Source organism: Pristiophorus japonicus, chromosome 11 (genome assembly GCF_044704955.1).
Source record: "Pristiophorus japonicus isolate sPriJap1 chromosome 11, sPriJap1.hap1, whole genome shotgun sequence".
NCBI classification, from domain to species: domain Eukaryota; kingdom Metazoa; phylum Chordata; class Chondrichthyes; family Pristiophoridae; genus Pristiophorus; species Pristiophorus japonicus.
Genome location: NC_091987.1, coordinates 146,051,883 through 146,073,272, shown reverse-complemented (window position 1 = coordinate 146,073,272; position 21,390 = coordinate 146,051,883). Strand labels below are relative to the sequence as shown.

General features: G+C 47.3%; 1 protein-coding gene across 2 annotated transcripts in view; it reads left to right on the top strand.

Moving 5' to 3' along the window:
- mcf2la (mcf.2 cell line derived transforming sequence-like a) overlaps positions 1-21,390 on the top strand; it is a 673,365-nt gene that overhangs the window by 506,758 nt on the left and 145,217 nt on the right. For both annotated transcript variants that reach the window (XM_070894133.1, XM_070894134.1), the window contains exons 14-19: positions 2,274-2,356; positions 6,270-6,346; positions 8,836-8,902; positions 12,085-12,200; positions 13,772-13,841; positions 17,984-18,076. In XM_070894133.1, the coding sequence (XP_070750234.1) occupies positions 2,274-2,356; positions 6,270-6,346; positions 8,836-8,902; positions 12,085-12,200; positions 13,772-13,841; positions 17,984-18,076 (506 nt within the window). The remainder of the gene's footprint in view (positions 1-2,273; positions 2,357-6,269; positions 6,347-8,835; positions 8,903-12,084; positions 12,201-13,771; positions 13,842-17,983; positions 18,077-21,390) is intronic.

Below are 21,390 nucleotides of genomic sequence, written 5' to 3'. Positions count from 1 at the left end.
TACCGATGATAGTTTCCCAACTGACTGTACAGATGGATAGTATCCCAATTGGCTGTACCGAAGGATAGTTTCCCCATTGACTGTACCGATGGATAGTTTTCCAATTGACTGTACCGATGAATAATTTCCCAATTGACTTTACCGATGGATAGTTTCCCCATTGACTGTACCAATGGATAGTTTCTCAATTGATTGTGCTGATGGATAGTTTCCCAATTGACTGTTCTGATGGATAGTTTCCCAATTAGCTGTACCGAAGAAAAGTTTCCCAATTGACTGTACCGATGGATAGTTTCCCAATTAACTGAATTGATGGACAGTTTCCCAATTGACTGTACCGATGGATAGTTTCCCAATTGACTGGACCGATCGATTATATCCCAATTGACTGTACCGATGGATCGTTTCCCAATTGACTGTACCAATGGATAGATTCCCAATTGACTGTACCGATGGATATTTCCCAATTGACTCTCCCGATGGATAGTTTCCCAATTGACTGTACCAATGGATAGTTTCACCATTGACCTTACCGATGGATAGTTTCCCCATTGACTGTACCGATGGATAGTTTCCCAGGTTGACTGTACCGATGGATAGTTTCCCAATCGACTGTTCCAATGGATAGTTTCCCAGGTTGACTGTACCGATGGATAATTTCCCAGGTTGACTGTACCGATGGATAGTTACCCAATTGACTGTACCGATGGATAGTTTCCCACGTTGACTGTACCGATGGATAGTTTCCCAATTGACTGTTCCGATGGATAGTTTCCTAATTGACTGTACCGATGGATAGTTTCTCAATTGACTGTCCCGATAGAGAGTTTCCCAATTGACTGTACCGATGGATAGTTTCCCAATTGACTGCACCGATGGATAGTTTTGTAATTGTCTGTACTGATGAATAGTTTCCCCATTGACTTTACCGATGGCTAGTTACCCTATTGGTTGTACCAATGGATAGTCTCCCATTTGACTGGACCGATGGATAGTTTCCCCATTGACTGGACCGATGGATGGTTTCCATATTGACTCTCCTGATGGATAGTTTCCCAATTGACTGTACCAATGGATAGTTTCACCATTGACCTTACCGATGGATAGTTTCCCCATTGACTGTACCGATGGATAGTTTCCCAGGTTGACTGTACCGATGGATAGTTTCCCAATTGACTGTTCCGATGGATAGTTTTCCAGGTTGACTGTACCGATGGATAATTTCCCAGGTTGACTGTACCGATGGATAGTTGCCCAGGTTGATTGTACCGATGGATAGTTTCCCAATTGACTGTACCGATGGATAGTTGCCCAATTGACTGTACCGATGGATAGTTTCCCAGATTGACTGTACCGATGGATAGTTTCCCAATTGACTGTACCGATGGATAGTTTCCCAGGTTGACTGTACCGATGGATAATTTCCCAGGTTGACTGTACCGATGGATAGTTACCCAATTGACTGTACCGATGGATAGTTTCCCAGGTTGATTGTACCGATGGATAGTTTCCCAATTGACTGTTCCGATGGATAGTTGCCCAATTGACTGTACCGATGGATAGTTTCCCAGATTGACTGTACCGATGGATAGTTTCCCAATTGACTGTACCGATGGATAGTTTCCCAGGTTGACTGTACCGATGGATAGTTTCCCAATTGACTGTTCCGATGGATAGTTTCCCAGGTTGACTGTACTGATGGATAATTTCCCAGGTTGACTGTACCGATGGATAGTTTCCCAGGTTGACTGTACCGATGGATACTTTCCCAGGTTGACTGTACTGATGGATAGTTTCCCAATTGACTGTACCGATGGATAGTTTCCCAGGTTGACTGTACCGATGGATAGTTTCCCAATTGACTGTTCCGATGGATAGTTTCCCAGGTGGACTGTACCGATGGATAGTTTCCCAATTGACTGTACCGATGGATAGTTTCCCAGGTTGACTGTACCGATGGATAATTTCCCAATTGACTGTTCCGATGGATGGTTTCACTATTTACTGTACCGATGGATAGTTTCCCAATTGACTGTACCGATGGATAGTTTCCCAGGTTGACTGTACCGATGGATTGTTTCCCAATTGACTGTACCGATGTATAGTTTGCCTATTGACTGTACCGATGGATAGTTTCCCAATTAACTGTAACAATGGATCGTTTCACAATTGACTGTACCAATGCAACAATGCAATAAATTATTCTTCTTTTGAAATTGTCTTTTTGTACGAACAGCCCTAGTTTGGATTTGACTTTTATTCTTCTCTTTCAGATCACAAGAAGGGGCCTGAACTCAACTCCAAAGCAAACGTGACTCAGATTAATCTGCTTAAAAAAAACAGAAGTCTTTCTAAGGTACAAACTTTTTGTAGCTAAATATCATAAACAAAGAGCATTGTTAGCTGTGAGCTATGTGTTGGTGGGCCAGAGCTGCAGTGTCATTTAATTAGCAATGCTCGGCATGTGCTGATCATACAGTAGTTGACTATGGTCAGGCACCAATGGTTTCCTGGCCCATCGCCTCGCTTGGTTGCTCCCATTAGCTCCCAAATGGACATTTTGTGGAAAGCCGTGGGTTGAAACATTTACATGGAAGGGAAAAACTGAGGATTTGTATTCTCCTTTGTGAATCTCAACTCCTCCTGCCCTATGATGTAGGGACTGGATGATGGCCATGCAAAATCTATAGGCAAGTCTCGTCCTCAGTTGTAGAAGATGATAATGACAAATGATTTGCTTTGGCACAGGGTGAAGGGAGGGAGGGCAGGATCAAGTTGGAATATTGCATTTTTATTATATGGTGGATGATTTTTGTGTCCCTGCTGTCACATTTTGAACTGAAACACAGGGCCGTAGCGGAGCCAAAATATCACACCAAACAGTTGCGTTGACTTACCGCCAATCTTCCCGCCCATTCCAATTCTTGTGTGGAGCTTGATCTAGGCAGTCTGACGTCCTCAGCGGAAACAGGCAGGAGCCTCTTCAATCGATGGTAATTGTGGCCAACTGACGTAGTTTCAACCCCGAACACCATTTTTGTCTCTGCCTGTATTGCTAATTTCTGCTCCGTCCCAGAGGCCATAGCTGATACAAGTTATGAGGCGAACATTTCCAGATTCATGTGAAGGGATCCACAGCGGCTCTCGCGTAAAGCAGTAAAAGGTTTAGGGAGACATTCTGCTTGTATGGAATAGTGTTTATCTCGTGCTGCTTAGACAATTTCAAAATGCTTGTAGTTGCTGCAGAACATTCTGAACTCTCAAAGAGCTTGTGGCATCACACTTCGGGGTCAAAATTCGGTTTGTTACGCCACCTATTAGCACCGGAGAGAGGGAGCTAAGGACTTACCATCACTGCCTCCCGAAAAATTTAGTTCGGGCAGTGGGGGCAACACCAAGAGGTATTGCTGCGTGCTCTACTGCCAGCCACGTGGTGATGTCATCGAGCGTACAACACCCTCTTGGCGCTGCGGCTGCGAAATTAGGTAGGTGCGGTGGCCATACCGGGCAAGCGTTTGTACAGCCTGGAAAAGCTGTCGGTACATCAGGGATCTGTCCAGAGATCAAGGGAAGTTGTTAACTTAAATTTTATCAGCATATATTTTTTAATGGCACCAGTGAGGAGTTTTGGGTGAAAGACATTTTCGAACGTTTTTTTCCCCAGCTTTATCCGCTCGGATGCCGGCAGCCTACCGTCAGGAAATTGAGTTGGCTTCCTGAGCTACCATTCCGTTGGCGCCCGAGGACCAGTGTGTAATGTCTCTTTTTGCAGTGCTTTCTCATTTTTGGGGAAAAATACTGAATTGGTCAATTTGAGGCGGTAAAACCACCCTTCAGGCAGTGTCACTGCCTCAAAAATGGCGGTACAGAATTTCAATTCCTTACTTCTTAAAGGGTTCCTTCTGGGTGTAAGGGGGTGGTCCCGGGGTCAGGTTCACCTCTGACTAACTTGAGCGGTTCGAATCGCTCCCACTCCCTTGGGTTCTAGACTCTGGATTTATTTGGGGGATGTGATAAAGTGCAAAGGACAACTGGTTTGGTGCAAAAGAACTTTGATTTTATTAAAGACAAGAAAATACAATGTCAAAGCTTATAATCACTCTAATAAAGAACCATACAAGAAAATTACAATGTCAAACTTAAAATCATTCTAATAAAAGAATAATACATTACACATTCAAAGGGGCTTACAGTAAAATTACACCTCCCACCTCCCAATACCTAATTCTAGCTAGGTTAGATTCCAGGGCAGGCAGGGACTATGCCTACCAATCCTTTCTGGTCAGTCAGCGGTAGTTCACGATCTCAGGATTCGTTGAGTTCTGTAGGTTCTGCTTGCCATACCCCGAACGTCGGAGAAGACTTCTAGCTGCGCAATCTTCAGTTGGGTTGAGTCCGCTGATGCGGTAAGGCGCGTTTTAGATCTATGGGGTAAGTACCTGGTTTTCTTCGTTAGAAATAGGTTCAAAGTCTCTTTAGGTAATGTTTTCACCTGTTGGTAGTCAGGCCTTAGATTGTAAAGTTGAAACTTTCGACTCTTCGGTTTCTTCCAGTTGGAGTTTTGTTTCGAGTTTGGTCGATTGCGGTGGTTTTTCGTTAGTACCACGTTGGCTGTGCTCGGTCGTTGCCGCGATGGTGATGTTCTTCCTTCCTTCAGGACTTCAGGACTTCGAGGCTGGAGAAGTTAGTTTTCAACTGTCGCGTTGGTTTCTCTCCCTTCTTGATGACACAAACGTGCTCTCGGTTGTATGGCCAAGTATGTCATCTGAGGTGGTAGCAACCATGTAGCTACCTAGCAACCTAACCTCTGTTAAAAACAGGGGCCAGTTATACCATTTGAGTTGTTCTAATCTTGCCGCCAAATCAGTTCAGAATTCTTTGTTTAAATTTGGCAGGCTTGACTCTTTGTAATACTTTGGCAGGCTCGTTAAAAGTTAATATGTTTATTAGTTAGTCAGTCCTTATGAGTAATATCCTTATTAGTCAGGAAATTGTGTTAGGGAAATTGATGGGATTGAAGGCCGATAAATCCCCAGGGCCTGATAGTCTGCATCCCAGAGTACTTAAGGAAGTGGCCCTAGAAATAGTGGATGCAAGGCCGGCTACCCAACAGCCCAGTGAAGAACTGACCAACCCACCCACACCAACATTTGTATCGAGATGATCGACAAGGGAGCACAAAGCCCCAGATAGCCTCACCTTGTAAATAAGAGTACTGTTGACTTCACGGGGGAGTGATGTTATGTATTTAACCCCGTGTAACCTGCACCACACCTGACCACCAGGGCTGACCTTTTGGAGTCCCAAGGGATCCCTCAGGAGCACAGTATATAAGCAGGCCACCCACGAGGTACCTGCACTCTGGAATCTTCATAAAGGAGCTAAGGTCACACTTGCTCATTACACACAGTACGCAGTCTAACCATTTATTATGAGTGTAACATCCCCTTTAAAGTACAGGTACTGCTCTAGTGTAGTGGCTGCCCTGCCAGGTTTTCCACCATCTTAATCGCCAAGCTGCTGAAGAAGAGCACATTCTACAATGGCAACTCGCCAAACTAATTTAAATTAGGCTAAACCACGAAAATAACACAGGCCCCATGCCAATTCCTTCAGGTGGGTAAAGCACACCCATCTTCCTCCCGCCCAACATACATTCCCCATGAAAATTAACTCCATATATTAACTTTTGAAAGTTTGTGGAATCCTGTATGCTGCTTTGAATAAGACAGCTTAGAGTAATATATAGCTGAGGTTTGCTGAGTAAGTTTCATATAAAGTTTATTTAACAAGCCTGAATGTTGTGTGTGTAATGCAATGGAAATACCTTAGTGATTGGTGAAAATGATAGAAATTCAGTGCATGAAAGTAATGTCATATCCGCTATTAAAAATGCTGTGTACCATGAATGGTAGGTTAGTGCTTACACGGAGAAGGGAATGTAACTCCACTTTACTCAGAGAAAGCAATTTCCCCTTCATACATTACCCATACATTACCCATTAATGCAGTGCCAACTGATTAGTCTTCATACATGACTGACTAATCAGTTGGCACTGCATTAATCTTACTAAATGCAATCTTTACATATACTGTAGGTCCTGATTGGTATCTGAACTGGAAGCTCATATTCTAAACTCCATGAGACTACACATGAGGCATTGGGGGATTGTGATGTGGCAATATTGCCCATGTCTCCCACAATTGCTGACGATGTGGTAAATATGCTGAATTCTGATAATATTTTAAGATTTTCCTTCTCTTTGCAGATTGAGATGAATGAACTTGGTGAGGGAAGGAAATGTTCCTCTTCTGACGATGAGGAGAACCTTGCAGTGTTAAGGAGGTGAGAGTGGTATTGGTAAGAGGTGACGATACAAAGATGTAAAAATTGAAAGAAAAACCTGTCCATCTCTGGCCTAGAACCTGCCCCTAAACACTGCCCAGCAAGGCTTTTCTTGATCACAATGTTATGTATTATGCAGCAAGCCACAATGATTCTGGAGACTCTCGCTAGGCCGTGCTGCACAACTCCACCAGATTCATTCAGGCAACTAAAGTGAGACGGCAGAATGCTTATAGTCTGCTCTGTCACCTTTCTTATAGTGCCATGGGCATCATTATATCTGTCTGTGGAAACCTTACTGGAGTAGTCATGACTGCAGGGAACAGCATTGATACAAGGTGCTGTAGATTGTCACATGATAACAAGCTTCCTGAGGTGCAGACATTTTTGTGCAGGATAAGGTGATTGGCACTGCACTATCTGCATGATGTAAGCTTTCCTGTTCTTAAAGTTAATGGGTGGCCTTATGGAGCTTTGATGCTGCATGACCTGTCGGGACCTGAAAAAAAAGGAAATACTTCCATTTATGTAACGCCTTTCACGACCACCGGTCGTCTCAAAACACTTTACAGCCAATGAAGTACTTTTGGAGTGTAGTCACTGTTGTAATGTGGGAAACGCAGCAGCCAACCTACGCACAGCAAGCTCCCACAAACAGCAATGTGATAATGACCAAATAATCTGTTTTTGTTATGTTGATTGAGGGATAAATATTGGCCAGGACACTGGGGATAACTCCTCTGCTATTCTTCGAAATAGTGCCATGGGATTTATTACGTCCACCTGAGAGGTTTAATATCGCATCCGAAAGATGGCAACTCTAATAGTGCAACTCTCCCTCAGCACTGCCCTGGAGTGTCAGCCTAGATTTATGTGCTCAAGTTCCTGGCGTGGGACTTGAACTCACAACTTTCTGACTCAGAGGCGAGTGTGCTACCCACTGAGCCACAGCTGACAAGCTGTAGTGACCTTCGCTGGAACAGGTTCTCCTGGTTGAAGTGAGCTGCAGATCTTCAGCCAGCAATTGATAAATCTCCCAATTGTATCTGGTGGGTAGTGGGGGCGGGGGGAGCACAGCCTCTGAGGCACTGGTGGTGTGGAAGATCTAAGTAAGACCTTGGTCTGGAGACCCTGGTGAGTGGGTCTCTGTGCGTAAGAAATAAACATCTTATGCGATGCCTCATTCTGGTAGTCTGCAATCTAGCCTCTTCCATCTCCCCATTGGGAAATCCATGTCTGCAGTCCACACTATAATTTCTGCAGAGCTTGGTGGCAGTTTTGAGAGCCTGGTCTTCAAACACTCTTTTCCTCAGGTGGACGAAAGCTGCACTGGCACACTGGAGATGGTGTTAAATCTCGTTGTCGATATCTGCTCTTGTTGATGATGATGATGATGATGATAATGATTCTGCAGAGCTGACCAAACAGGGCAGCGAAAAAGTTGATAGACCTTTCAGAGTACAAACAACTAATATCAATATATAAGCAAAGCTACACCAACCTTCAGCTCCATTCAACAAAATGGACTCCCTGATATGACACCAGCTGCGGGGATTACACTGTGCTGCTCGTGACACCATCCGTGTGGCGGCAGTGTTAACCAGGCTCGGGTTTGGGGCAGAGTTGGGGAATATGAAATGGAGGGTTAGCCACACCTACTTGAGCCTGTTGAAAGATGACGGGGTGGGCTCTGGTTGGGTATTAAAGGGGAATGGCAGTTTATCTGGAATAGGATTCTGATGCAAGCTTTCCCAACGGAGCTGAGGCAGCAGCCATTACTGCTCGTTTTACTTGGTCTAATATCCCAAAACTTCATGAAAGTAGGCAACGTCAAAGAGCCCTTATTGCCTCTGTTTGAAGTGCTGTTCAAGGAACAACATTCCACAGACTGGTCTGTCTCATTCCATCCTTCTGACTGAGCGCTCCTTTGAATTCCTTTAGTTTGGAATGTAAATTATTTATTAATATCTATCCCTCAATCAGCATTACTTAAAAACAGATGATCTAGTCATTTTCACATTGCTGTTTGTGGGAGCTTGCTGTGAAAATTGGCAGTAACGTTTGCTACATTACAACAGTGACTACACTTCAAAACTGCCACATTTGCTGTAAAGTGCTTTGGGACATCCATAGGCGTTATATAAATGCAAGTCTGTCTTTTTTTCTTTTAAGTTGTTGTGTTTTAGAGCTAAATCTTTTAAACAGTAATGTTCGAAAATAAATACAGGGTCCTCTGACACCACCAGTGTGCTTTCTAACCTGCTAGAATTCTAGAATTATTTTTCTCAAATGGTAAGTATAGAATGTCTCACACTTACTGCCTGATCACACTCAGAATGTGCCACAGTGCTTTACAGACACTGTTGTTCTGTAGGCAAACAGTGAGCATCGTTTCACTGAGGTTGTAGATTTGTACTGTTCTTGCTATCTCAGTGTAGATATTCCAGTACGATAAGGTGACAAGATTATCTATTTTCTTTTTTCCACAGCCATGTAATGAATGAGCTGATTGAAACTGAGAGAGCCTATGTCGAAGAATTGCTTTGTGTGCTGGAGGTAAGTCAGTTTGCAATGAGTGTTGCTGTGCTTTATCTAATTTAGGTTGTTCTGACTGAACAGTGACAGTCACAATAAAGCAATACAGCTTTATTGTCCAGCTCATTACCTGTGTCATCAACAACAGGAACTTTTAACATTGTCCAAAGGCGCTTCATAGGAGCATTATCAAGCAAAATTTGACAGCGAGCCACATAAGGAGATATTAGGGCAGTTTCCAAAAGCTTGGTCAAAGAGATAGGTTTTAAGGAGTGTCTTAAAGAAGAAAAGCGAGGCAGAGAGGTTTAGGGAGGGAATTCTAGAGCTTAGGGCCTAGGCAGCTCAAGGCACAGCCGCCAATGGTGGAGCAATTACAATCAGGGATGGACAAGAGGCCAGAATTGGAGGAGCGCAGACATCGTAGAGAGTGGTAAGGCTGGAGTAGATTACAGAGATGGTGAGGTCATGAAGGGATTTGAAAACAAGGATGAGAATTTTAAAATCGAAGTGTTGCTTAACCAGGAGCCAATGAACGTCAGCGAGCATAGGAGTGATGGATGAGTGGGACTTGGTGCGAGTTGGGACACAGGCAAATGACAAGCGATCGGAAGCTCAGGGTCACGCTTGCGGACTGAACGGAGGTGTTCCGCAAAGTGGCCACCCAATCTGCGTTTGGTCTCCCCATTGTAGAGGAGACCACATCATGAGCAGTGACTACAGTATACTAAATTGAAAGAAGTACAAGTAAATCGCTGTTTCACCTGGAAGGAGTGTTTGGGGCCCTGCACAGTGGGAAGAGAGGTGGTAAAAGGATGGGCATTGCATCTCCAGCGCTTGCACGGAAAGGTGACGTGGGAAGGGTGTTGGGGCTGATTGAGGAGTGGACCAGGGCGTCGAAGAGTAAATGGGCCCTTTGGAATGCTGTAAGGGGAGGGAGAAGATGTGTTTGGTGGCGGAAATGACGGAGGATGATCCATTGAATGCGGAGGCTGATGGGGTGGAAGGTGAGGACAAGGGGAACCCTATTGTGGTTCTGGGAGGGAGAGGAAGGGGTGAGAGCAGAAGTGCAGGAAATGGGATGGACACAGTCGAGGGCCATGTTAACTACGGCGAAGGAAAAAGGAAGACAGACTGGAAGCACTGGTATGGAAGGAGGCATTGTCAGAACAGGTGAGACTGGGAGAATGGAATAGAGTCCTTACAGGAAGCGGAGTGGAAGGCAAGGTAGCTGTGGGAGTCACTTTTTTGTGTCTAACATTTGAGGGAAGAGCTTGATGTTTCACGGAGTTCTGGAAAGAGAAACTTTTTGAGTTTGATTGTTCTTGAGGTTTGATTTATTTTCATTCTGAGAGATTTTCTTTTTCCCATGCGTATGGCAGAGATGAATGAATATTGGGCTGCATTCTGGTGTGTATTTGTGAGCGATAGATTCATTTGTGATTGTTAGAAGAAAATGAAAGGTTTTTCTGGCACCTTAGGAGAAGATGGGGAGCTTCATTAACTGTTGCCTACTTAAGGAAGAGAAGGAGTCGAGATGTGAAGTTCAGTGGTTTATTTAATAATGAAAGTTTCGAGTGATGCTGGGACTTGTAGCTGGCTTGTATGAAGGTCTGCTCCAACTCTTTGTGCTTTCAGGAAATCAAAGAACCCATTCAGGGTATCTTCATCATAGGCAGTCTCTCGAAATCGAGGAAACAAGACTTGCTTCCACTCTAAAAATGAGTTCTTAGGTGGCTGAACAGTCCAATACGAGGGCCACAGTCCCTGTCACAGGTGGGCAGATAGTCGTTGAGGGAAGGGATGGGTGGGACTGGTTTGCCACACGCTCTTTCCGCTGCCTGCGCTTGATTTCTGCATGCTCTCGGCGATGAGACTCGAGGTGCTCAGCGCCCTCCCGGATGCACTTCTCCATTGGCCAGGGACTCCCAGGTGTCAGTGGGGATGTTGCCCATGTAACGTTTCCTCTGCCCATCTTTGGCTCATTTGCTGTGAAGGAGTTCCGAGTAGAGCGCTTTCTTTGGGAGTCTTGAGTGGCATGCGAACTATGTGGCCTGCCCAGTGGAGCTGATCAAGTGTGGTCAGTGCTTCAGTGCTGTGGATGTTGGCCTGGTCGAGGACGCTAATGTTGGTGCATCTGTTCACCCAGGGGATTTGCAGGATCTTGCGGAGACATTGTTGGTGGTATTTCTCCAGCGACTTGAGGTGTCTACTGTACATGGTCCATGTCTCTGAGCTATACAGGAGGGCGGATATTACTACAGCTCTGCAGATCATGAGCATGTGACAGATTTGAGGACCTGGTCTTCAAACACTCTTTTCCTCAGGCGGCCGAAGGCTGCACTGGCGCACTGGAGGAGGTGTTGAATCTCGTCGTCAATGTCTGCTCTTGTTGATAAGAGGCTCCCGAGGTATGGGAAATGGTCCACGTTGTCTATGGCCGCACCGTGGATCTTGATGACTGGGGAGCAGAGTTCTGTGTGGCGGGGACAGGTTGGTGGAGAACCTTTGTCTTACGGATGTTTAGCGTAAGGCCCATGCTTTCGTACGCCTCAGTAAATACATTGACTATGATTTGGAGTTCAGCCTCTGTATGTGCGCAGACGCAGGCAGTAGCTCGACGACAGAGGTTGGGGTGGTCTAGGACCTGGCCTGGAGACGGCGAAGGTTGAACAGGTTCCCACTGATTTTGTAGTTTAGTTCCACTCCAGCGGGGAGCTTGTTGACTGTGAGGTGGAGCATGGCAGCGAAAAAAATTGATAAGAGGGTTGGGGCGATGACGCAGCCCTATTTGACCCCAGTTATATCAGAAACAGTCTGTATTGCATTTTGAATGCTGACCTCTTGTAAAGTAGTTCACAGATGATTACAGAGAAAATCAGCAGCTTTATACAAGGAGTTAATGTCCCATTCACAGAGTTTAGCAAGTACCTTAATTACAGTGAGGTCTGTGTGAAAAGTGCTCAGCGGGAAATAAAGGAAGTATTGTATCCTTCGAATCACTCCCCAGCCATGATGATCCTGACTGTAATCCCGGTCCCAAGTTTAGTACAGGAAGGATAAAGTAAAGCCACATTTAAAAGTCTAAGTGTAACCGTGTCACTAACCAGAGGATGTTCTTGTTAGTGGCCGTATGCAGGAAGTCTCTTCCGCTGGTCAGTGGCAGAACTGATTTGGTTTTAATCCCACTGTTTGTCATCCTCCAGGGGTATGCTGCCGAGATGGAAAACCCTTCAATGATTCCGTTCATCCCTGTGATTCTGCAGAAGAAGAAAGATGTGTTGTTTGGAAACATGCCTGACATCTATGACTTCCATAACCGGTATAAGCATTGTATGACCAAGTGTGGCCCTGAAATCCACAGGCTGCTGGGGGCTGTAGGGTCAGTGGGAGGGCACTTCATTTACACAAAGCCAGTGACCACCCACAATGGCTATGGGTGCCTCTCCAGTGTCTCCCTGCTCATGCAACCACAGAATCAGATGCCCATCTCCATCCAGCACCCCATGATGGCCAATCCACCTTTCTTCAGGGATCTAGGCCACTTCCCTTGCTTGGACCCTTCCCCAGTGAGCCCACTTGCACCCACCTGGACGCAGATGTGACTCGTCTCTCTCGGAGTGTCAGCCAGCAGTACCACCTCCACGGTGTCAGCCGTGTCTCAGTGGGTAGCACTCTCACCTCTGAGTCAGAAGGTTGTAGGTTCTAGTCCCACTCCATGAGACTTGAGCACAAAATCTAGACTGACACTCCCAGTGCTACACTGTTGGAGGCACTGCCTTTGAATAAAACGTTAAACTGATGCCCCATCTACCCTCTGTGTGTCGAAGATCCCAGGGCACTATTTGAAGAACAGCTGGGGAGTTCACCCCAGTGTCCTGCCCAATATTTACCTCTCAATCAATATCACTAAAACAGATTATCCGCTCATGTCTGTCATCGCGGTTTGTGGGAGCCAGCTGTGTGCAAATTGGCTCCTAAGTTTCCTACATTACAACAACAACAACTTGTATTTATATAGCACCTTTAATGTAGTAAAATGTCCCAAGGCGCTTCACAGGAGTATTATGCGATAATAATTTGACACCGAGCCGCACAAGTAGAAATTAGCGCGGGTGCTTGGTCAAAGAGGTATGTTTTAAGGAGCATCTTGAAGGAGGAAATAGAGGCGGAGGGATTTAGGCAGGGAGTTCCAGAGCTTGGGGCCGAGGCAACAGAAGGCACGGCCAATAATGGTTGAGCGATTATAATCAGGGATGCTCAGGAGGACATAATTAGAGGAGCGCAGACATCTCGGAGGAGTTGTAAGCTGGAGGAGATTACAGAGATAGGGAGGGGCGAGGCCATGAAGGGATTTGAACACAAGGATGATAATTTTGAAATCGGGGCATTGCTTAACTGGAAGCCAATGTAGGTCAGCGAGCAAAGGGGTGATGGGTGAGCGGGACTTGGTGTGAGTTAGGACACGAGCAGCCGAGTTTTGCACCACCTCTAGTTTACGTAGGGTAAAATGTGGGAGGCAGGCCAGGAGTGCATTGGAATAGTCAAATCTAGAGGTAACAAAGACAACAGTGACCACACTTCAAAAGTACTTGATTGGCTGTGACGTGCTTTGGGATGTCCTGAGTTCATGAAAGGCACTGCATAAATACAGGTCTTTCTTTCTGAGCTGGGTAAATTGGGAAATTCAGTGTGGAGAGTCCCGGCTCCAGCTTAGCCTCCTTTGGCCTTTTAAGTGGTGGGCATCGAAGTTGCGCTCCTGACGAGGCAGACCAGGAACGTTCATAGTCAGCAGGAGCTCACTGTAATGCTGGAGTCAATTCAAGGAACCTTGTTTTTCAGAGAATTTGAAAAGCCCAAACTGAGAAGATGTGTTTCCTTCTTTCTATTTAGGATATTCCTGAGGGAGCTGGAAAATTACATTGAATGTCCGGAGTTGGTGGGACGATGTTTCCTGGAGCGGGTATGTAAAGTCATGAGTAATGCTGTACTGTCGATGTTTCAGTGTACTCCCTGCCGAGGCACATGGCTGGCTCTAGATGGCTAGAAGCTGCTATTATCAAGCACACAACTTCGCTACACAACATGACTACAAATAATTCACCACAAAACTTTGAAACTTTACCCTAACCTCCAAGTGCATCTGCATGGGCATTGGAACACGTCCACCCCAAAATCCCAGGGCCCACTCCCACTCTGTCCCACTCCCACTCACAGTTTCTCTCCCACTCCCTCTCTCCCACTCCCCCTCTCCCCCTCTCTCTCCCACTTCCTCTGCCTCTCCCACTTCCTCTGCCTCTCCCATTCCCCCTCTCTCTCCCACTCCGATTCTCTCCCTCTGCCTCTCCCACTCCTTATTTCTCTCCCACTCCCTCTCTCCCACTCCCTCTCTCCCACTCCCTCTGCCTATCCCACTCCCTCTGCCTTTCCCATTCCCTCTCTCTCTCCCACTCCCATTCTCTCTCTCCCTCTGCCTCTCCCACTCCCTCTTTCTCTCCCATTCTCTCTCTCCCACTCTCTCTCTCCCATTCTCTCTCTCCCCCTGCCTCTCCCACTCCCTCTCTCTCACTCTCTCTGCCGCTCCCATTCCATCTCTCTCTCCCACTCCCTCTCTCCCATTCTCTCTCTGCCTCTCCCACCCCCTCTCTCCCACTCTCTCTCTCCCACTCCCTCTCTCTCTCCCACTCCCTCACTCCCTCTCTCTCTCCCACTCCCTCTCTCTCTCCCACTCCCTCTCTCCCTCTGCCTCTCCCATTCCCTCTCTCTCCCACTCCCTCTGTTATGTATGGAGAAAGAGTCAGACTGAACACTGTGAGCTCAAAGTAAAGTGTGACCTTAGTCTTTTATTGCAGGTCTCCAGAGTGTCTCTCCAATCTGTTGAGCCTCCTTAAACACCTGTGCTCCCAAGGGATTATGGGATCGATTGGGACTCCAGGGATGAGCCCTCTGGTAGCTGTACAGAGTAAATACAAGTTAACATATATAACACCCTCTCTCCCTCTGCCTCTCCCACTCCCTCTCTCTCTCTCTCTCCCACTCCCTCTCTCCCACTCCCTCTCTCCCTCTGACTCTCCCACTCCCTCTCTCCCTCTCTCTCATTCCCTCTCTCCCTCTGCCTCTCCCACTCCCTCTCTCCCACTCCCTCTCTCTCCCCCACTCCCTCTCTCTCTCCCACTCCCTCTCTCCCTCTGCCTCTCCCACTCCCTCTCTCTCTCCCACTCCCTCTCTCTCTCCCACTCCCTCTCTCTCCCCCACTCCCTCTCTCCCTCTGCCTCTCCCACTCCCTCTCTCTCTCCCACTCCCTCTCTCTCTCCCACTCCCTCTCTCTCTTCCATTCCCTCTCTCTCTCCCTCTGCCACTCCCACTCCTACTCCCAATCTCACTCGCTCTCCCCCTCACTCTCCTTTCCCCTCTACCCCTCTCATTCCCACTCCCATTCTTCCTTCCACTCCCCCTGCCCACTCTCACTTCCACTCCCATTACCACTCTCACTCCCCCAGCACAAGTGTAGTGAAACAGAACCCTACACGTCTGAACTACCTGCCCCCCAAATCTTGTGCCATTAGAACAGCCTGGATATGTGCATCAGTGACACCCAGTTCAATACACCCTTGGAAGTTGGAACCACCCAGAGCCTTCAAACCCGCTCTGGGCCAAAGACAAAATTGAAAACAATTCTTCAGCTCCTGATAGAGCCATTGTCTGTGAACTCTCCGGGATTAGTGGCCTTATTCTCGTAAAGTCTGGAGGCCTGTGTAAAGATGCCTGCGCGATAATTTTCAGCTTGGGAATTCCAGTCACGATGTGGGGCGAGGGGTGTGTGAAAGATCTTCCCCCACCCCCGCGCTGTAATTTGCAGGGTGAGTGTAAACAGGGCAGAATCCTAGTGTAACTTGAAAACAATCCTCTCCACGGACGCACGTCCAGCCACTACAGTAATGTTTACCAACTGCTGTCCATAAACAGTAGCCAGCAGGCCTCCAGGACCAAAAATATGTGGGGAGAAAAAGGCTTGTCCCTCTTTGGGTCCTCCGCAGCCTTGCTGTCTGCCTCTCTCGCCGCCTTTGTTCTCGGGGAGGGGTGGCAAGGAGGCAGGGTGTAAGGCCTAACCTTCTGGCTGCCCTTCACAGTAGGCAATCACACTGGAAAATGAGGTGGGAGGCACCTTTAAGTCCCTTGCCCATCATTTCATGCTTGCCCCCCGCTGTAGGTGGAAACACTACATTCACCGTCCCATTTCCCTGGGGTCATCCTAGAAATTCTAGGGCAACACAGCGAGGCAGAGGGCCTCTGCCTTTTTTTACCCTTCTGAGGGTTCCCAGCTGCAAGGTTCTGGCCATAGCTTACTAAGACTCCACCCTTTTCTCCATGGCGCAAAGTAAAAGCTAACATCCAAGATGGAATGCGCACTCCTACCGCACTAAGATCCCCCTGCCCTAAACCTGCCTCTGGTTTCTCTCCTATCTCTCCGCAAGCCCTCACCAAACTTGTTTTGTCCATGACACCCATCTCCTGCTCTCTCAGCTCTGCTACCAATAAACTGCATGTCCCTCTGCTTGCTGCCATTGTTGATGATTCCTTCTCCTCAGGTACCATCCCCTTCCTTTCCAAACCGCCAGCATCAACCCTTCCTCAAAAAACCTCTGTCATCAATTTCCTCCATGTAAACATTTGGAAGGCCGAAGCCATTGTTTTCGGCCCCTGCTCCAAACTCCATACCCCTCCCACCCATTGTCTCAGGATGATCCAGACTGTTCACAACCTCAGCATCCATTGACTCCAACCCATATCCTCTCCATCACAAAGATCACCTATTTCCACCTCTGTAACCTCTCCCACCTCCACTCCTACCTCAGGTCATCTGCTGCCGAAATCCTCATCTATGCTTCTGTTACTCCAGACTCGGCAATTCCAATGCCATCCTGACCGGCCTCCCATCCTCCCCCCTCCGTAAACTTCAGCTCATCCAAAGCCCTGCAGCCCGTATCACAACTCTCAGCAAATCCTGATCTCCCATCATCCCTGTGCTCAGTGACCTACATAGGCTCTTAGTCCCCCAACACCCCCAATTTAAATTTTTGATCCTCACATTCAAATTCCTCCATGGCCTCGCCACTATCTCGGTAACCTCATGCAGCCCTACACCCCTCCAAGAACTCAGCATTCCTCCGACTCTGGCCTCTTGTGCCTCCCTCACTCCCTTCGCCCCATCATTGGTGGCCGTGCCTTCAGCCATCTAGGCCCCACGCTCTGGAATTCTCTCCTGAAACCTTTTACATCTTTTTCTTCCTTTAAGACTCTCATCAAAACGTACCGCTTTGACCAAGTTTTCAGTCACCCATCCTTATATCTCCTTCTTTGGCTCAATGTCAGTCATTGTCTGATCACACATGGTGAAGCACCTTGGGATGTTTTTCTACATTAAAGACTCTATATAAATGCAAGTTGTTGTTGTCCTAAAACACTTTACAGCCAATGAAGTACTGTTGAAGTGCTGTTACTGTTGTAATGTAGGAAACGTGGCAGCCAATTAGTGCATACATGATCCCACAAACAGCAATGTGATAAATAACCAGATAACCTGTTTTAATCATTGGTTGCGGGATAAGTGTTGGCCAGGACACTAAGCCATAGTCTCCAAATGAACTCTGTGTAAACTGTGGATTATTGGTGGTATTGTGCAGTAAATTGACTATACGTGTTTGCATTTTGGATCACTAATGCAAAGTGTTTCGAAGTTAAAAGACTCTTAAAAATAATAATTTGCAAGGCCTGTTTCCACCTATGGGGCTTAACTTGATTGCAACGAACAATCAATGTTAGCAATATGACAGTCAGTCAGAGTTGAGATGGGTTTGGTCATTTCCTGTAATGAGGGGCATGGTGGGAGTAAATTATGTGGTAAGGCACCTTTTTAAAAAAAAAATAAAGTTGAACATAAAATGATTCTGCTCAGAGATTCAGGATTTTGTTTCAAGAAGTGTAGTGTTGTTGATAGGGTGGGTTCTGCCAGTCATTAACCAAGTAGTAAACTAATTGTGGTGGCAGTAAATTTCCAACAGTTAACAATCTTTACAGTGATGAACATCTTGTTTGTATTTGTAGATGGAAGACCTTCAGATTTACGAACTGTACTGTCGAAATAAACCCCGCTCAGAAAGCTTGTGGAGGCAGTGTTCAGACTGCATCTTCTTCCAGGTACTTGCATCTCTTCTAACTGACTCGTTCTCCTGCTATGCTGCTTATTCATTTATTATTAAACTGCTAGGACTGTGAAGAAAGTTAAGATGCTTGGCAGGGTGTGTTGGAGGACAGCGGTATCTTCCACCTGGACTCTGGGGACCATCCCTTCAAACCGCTGCAATCTTCACCAAGCAAATTGCTCATTTCAGGACTTTCATCATCACAGGAATACAGCAGAGTCTGCCTGTGTTGAATGCAACATCAAAAACATGTATTTATATAGCGCCTTTAACGTCGTAAAACATCCCCAGATATCTCCGGGAGGTGGGGGGGGGGGGGGCGGGAGGGAGTGGGTGGAGGTGCTTGTGAGGAGATTACAGAGATAGGGAGTGGGCGAGGCCAGGAAGGGATTTGAAAACAAGGATGAGAGTTTTGAAATCGAGGCGTTGCTTAACCAGGAGCTGATGTAGGTCAACGAGCACAGGAGTGATGGGTGAACAGGACTTGGTGAGAGTTATGGGTTGCCGAGTTTTGGATCACCTTAAATCTACGCAGGGTAGATGCGGAAGGCCAGCCTGAAGTGCGGAAGGCCAGCCTGAAGTCTAGAGGTAACAAAGACATGGATGAGGGTTTCAGCAGCGGATGAACTGAGGCAAGGGCGGAGATGGGCAATGTTACAGAGTTGGACATAGGCGGTCTTAGTTATGTCATGGATATGTGGTCGGAAGCTCATTTCAGGGTTAAGTATGACACCAAGGTTAGGAACAGTCTGGTTCAGCCTCAGACGGATGCTATGGAGAGGGGTGGAGTTGATGGCTAGGGAACAAAGTTTGTGGTGGGGCCCAAAGGCAATGGGCGAGAAATTTGGTTGTTTAGCGCCCTGGAGAGGCGTTAATGCGTCTCGAATGGCTTACCGCCCGGCTGTGCAGGTTGTGGCGCCCTGTCAGGAAATTTGTTTCAGGTTTACCGGCGGCGCAAAACACTACCGCCTCGCTGTGTAACTTCAGTCAGATCATGATGTCAGTGCGCGTGCAACGACCCGCGAGCACCCCGTTCGCAAAATTAAGTGTCTCCGCCTCACATACCATCCACCACTGAACATGCCAGAGAAACCAAGTGGTCCCAACTTCTTTAGGCGATACTTGGAGGCTATTTGAAGGGAGGAGCAACTGGATTAATCGGAGGTCACAGTGAGTGCAACGTTTCGACAGAGCACGGTGTGTCAACCTCTTACCTGGCAGCGGCAGATTTATCTGACCTTACAGTTTCCGAGCAACTTGAGTTTGAGAGTTCCATGGGTGGATCCTCGACCATGGTCTGGAGGGCCAGGACCACAAACTTAGTGGTACCTCTCTGGGCGTATTGCTCAACTGAGCACACACGCTGCATTGCCTTACACAGGACTCTAAGTCAGAGTCGATACCGGGCCACCACACGTGGGATCTGGCTATCGCTTTCATCATTACTATACCCGGGTGCATGCTGTGGAGATCCGAGATGAATATCTCCCTGCTCTTTTTGGGTAGCACTACGCAGTTACCCCACAACAGGCAGTCTGCCTGAATGGACAGCTCGCCCTTTCGCTGCTGGAACGGCTTGATTAGCTCTTACATTTCAACAAGGATGCTGGCCCAGCTCCCATGCAGTACACAGTTTTTTTACTAGGGACAGCAGAGGATCTTGGCTAGTCCAAGTCCGAATCTGGCAGGCCGTGACAGGTGATTTATCATTTTCAAACGCTTCCATGACCATCAACAGGTCTGCGGGATGCGCCACCATCAACAAGTTTGCAGGCTGCGCCATTTCCACCCCTATGATGGACAATGGTAGCCGACTGAGAACATCCTCACAGTTCTTGGTGCCTGGCCTGTGGCAGATGGTATAGTTATACGCTGATAGCGCGAGTGCCCACCTTTGTATGCGGGCTGAGGCATTAGTATTTATCCCCTTGTTTTCAGCGAACAGAGATGAGAGGGGCTTGTGATCGATTTCAAGCTCAAATTTGAGGCCAAACAGGTACTGATGCACTTTCTTTACCCCGAACACACACACTAATGCCTCTTTCTCAATCATGCTGTCAGTCCTTTCGGCCTTAGACAAGCTCCTGGAGGCATAGGCGACAGGTTGCAACTTCCCCGCAACGTTAGCTTGTTGTAATACACACCCGACTCCGTACGACGACGCATCACATGCTAGCACAAGTTTTTTACACGGGTTATACAATACAAGCAGCTTGTTGGAGCATAAAATGTTTCTAGCGTTCTCAAAAGCAATTACTTGTTTTTTATCCCCATTCCCAGTTCTCACCTTTACGCAATAACACATGTAGGGGCTCTAAGAGGGTGCTTAATCCCGGTAGGAAGTTACCAAATAGTTGAGGAGTCCCAGGAATGTACGCAGCTCCGTGACATTCTGTGGCCTGGGCGTGTTCCTGATAGCCTCTGTCTTGGTGTTTGTGGGCCGAATGCCGTCCGCCGCGATCTTTCTCCCCAAAAACTCCACTTCTGTTGCCATAAAGACGCATTTCGACCTCTTCAGCCGCAGCCCTACGCGATCCAGCCGCTGGAGGACCTCCTCCAGGTTTTGTAGATGCTCGACGGTGTCCCGACCCGTGAGCAATATGTCGTCCTGAAAAACCACCGTGTCTGCTACCGACTTGAATAGGCTCTCCATGTTTCTCTGGAAGATCGCTGCAGCCGACCGAATTCCAAACGGGCATCTGTTGTAGATGAACAGTTCCTTGTGCGTGTTGATGCAGGTGAGGCCCTTTGAAGCCTCCTCCAGCTCCTGCATCATGCAGGCCGAAATCAGGTCGAGCTTGGTGAACGTCTTGCCTCCTGCCAGTGTCGCAAATAGGTCGTCTGCCTTAGATAGCGGATATTGGTCCCGTCGTGAGAAATTATTAATAATTACTTTATAATCGCCGCAAATCCTGTCCGTGCCATCACTTTTGAGTACTGGAACAATCGGGCTGGCCCACTCACTGAATTCCACTGGGGAGATGATGCCCTCGCGTTGCAGCCTGTCCAGCTCGATTTCCACTCTCTCCCTCATCTTGTGAGGTACCGCTCGCGCCTTGTGGTGAATGGGTCGTGCCTCTAGGACCAAGTGGATCTGCACCTTCGCCCCGGAAAAGTTTCCAATGCATGGCTCAAAAAGGGAAGGAAATTTGTTAAGAACCTGGGTACATGAGGCCTCATCGACATGTGATAGCGCTCGGATGTCATCCCAGTTCCAGCGGATTTTGCCCAGCCAGCTCCTTCCAAGCAGTGTGAGGCCATTGCCCTGGACAATCCAGAGTGGTAGTTCATGCACCGTGCCCTTGCAGC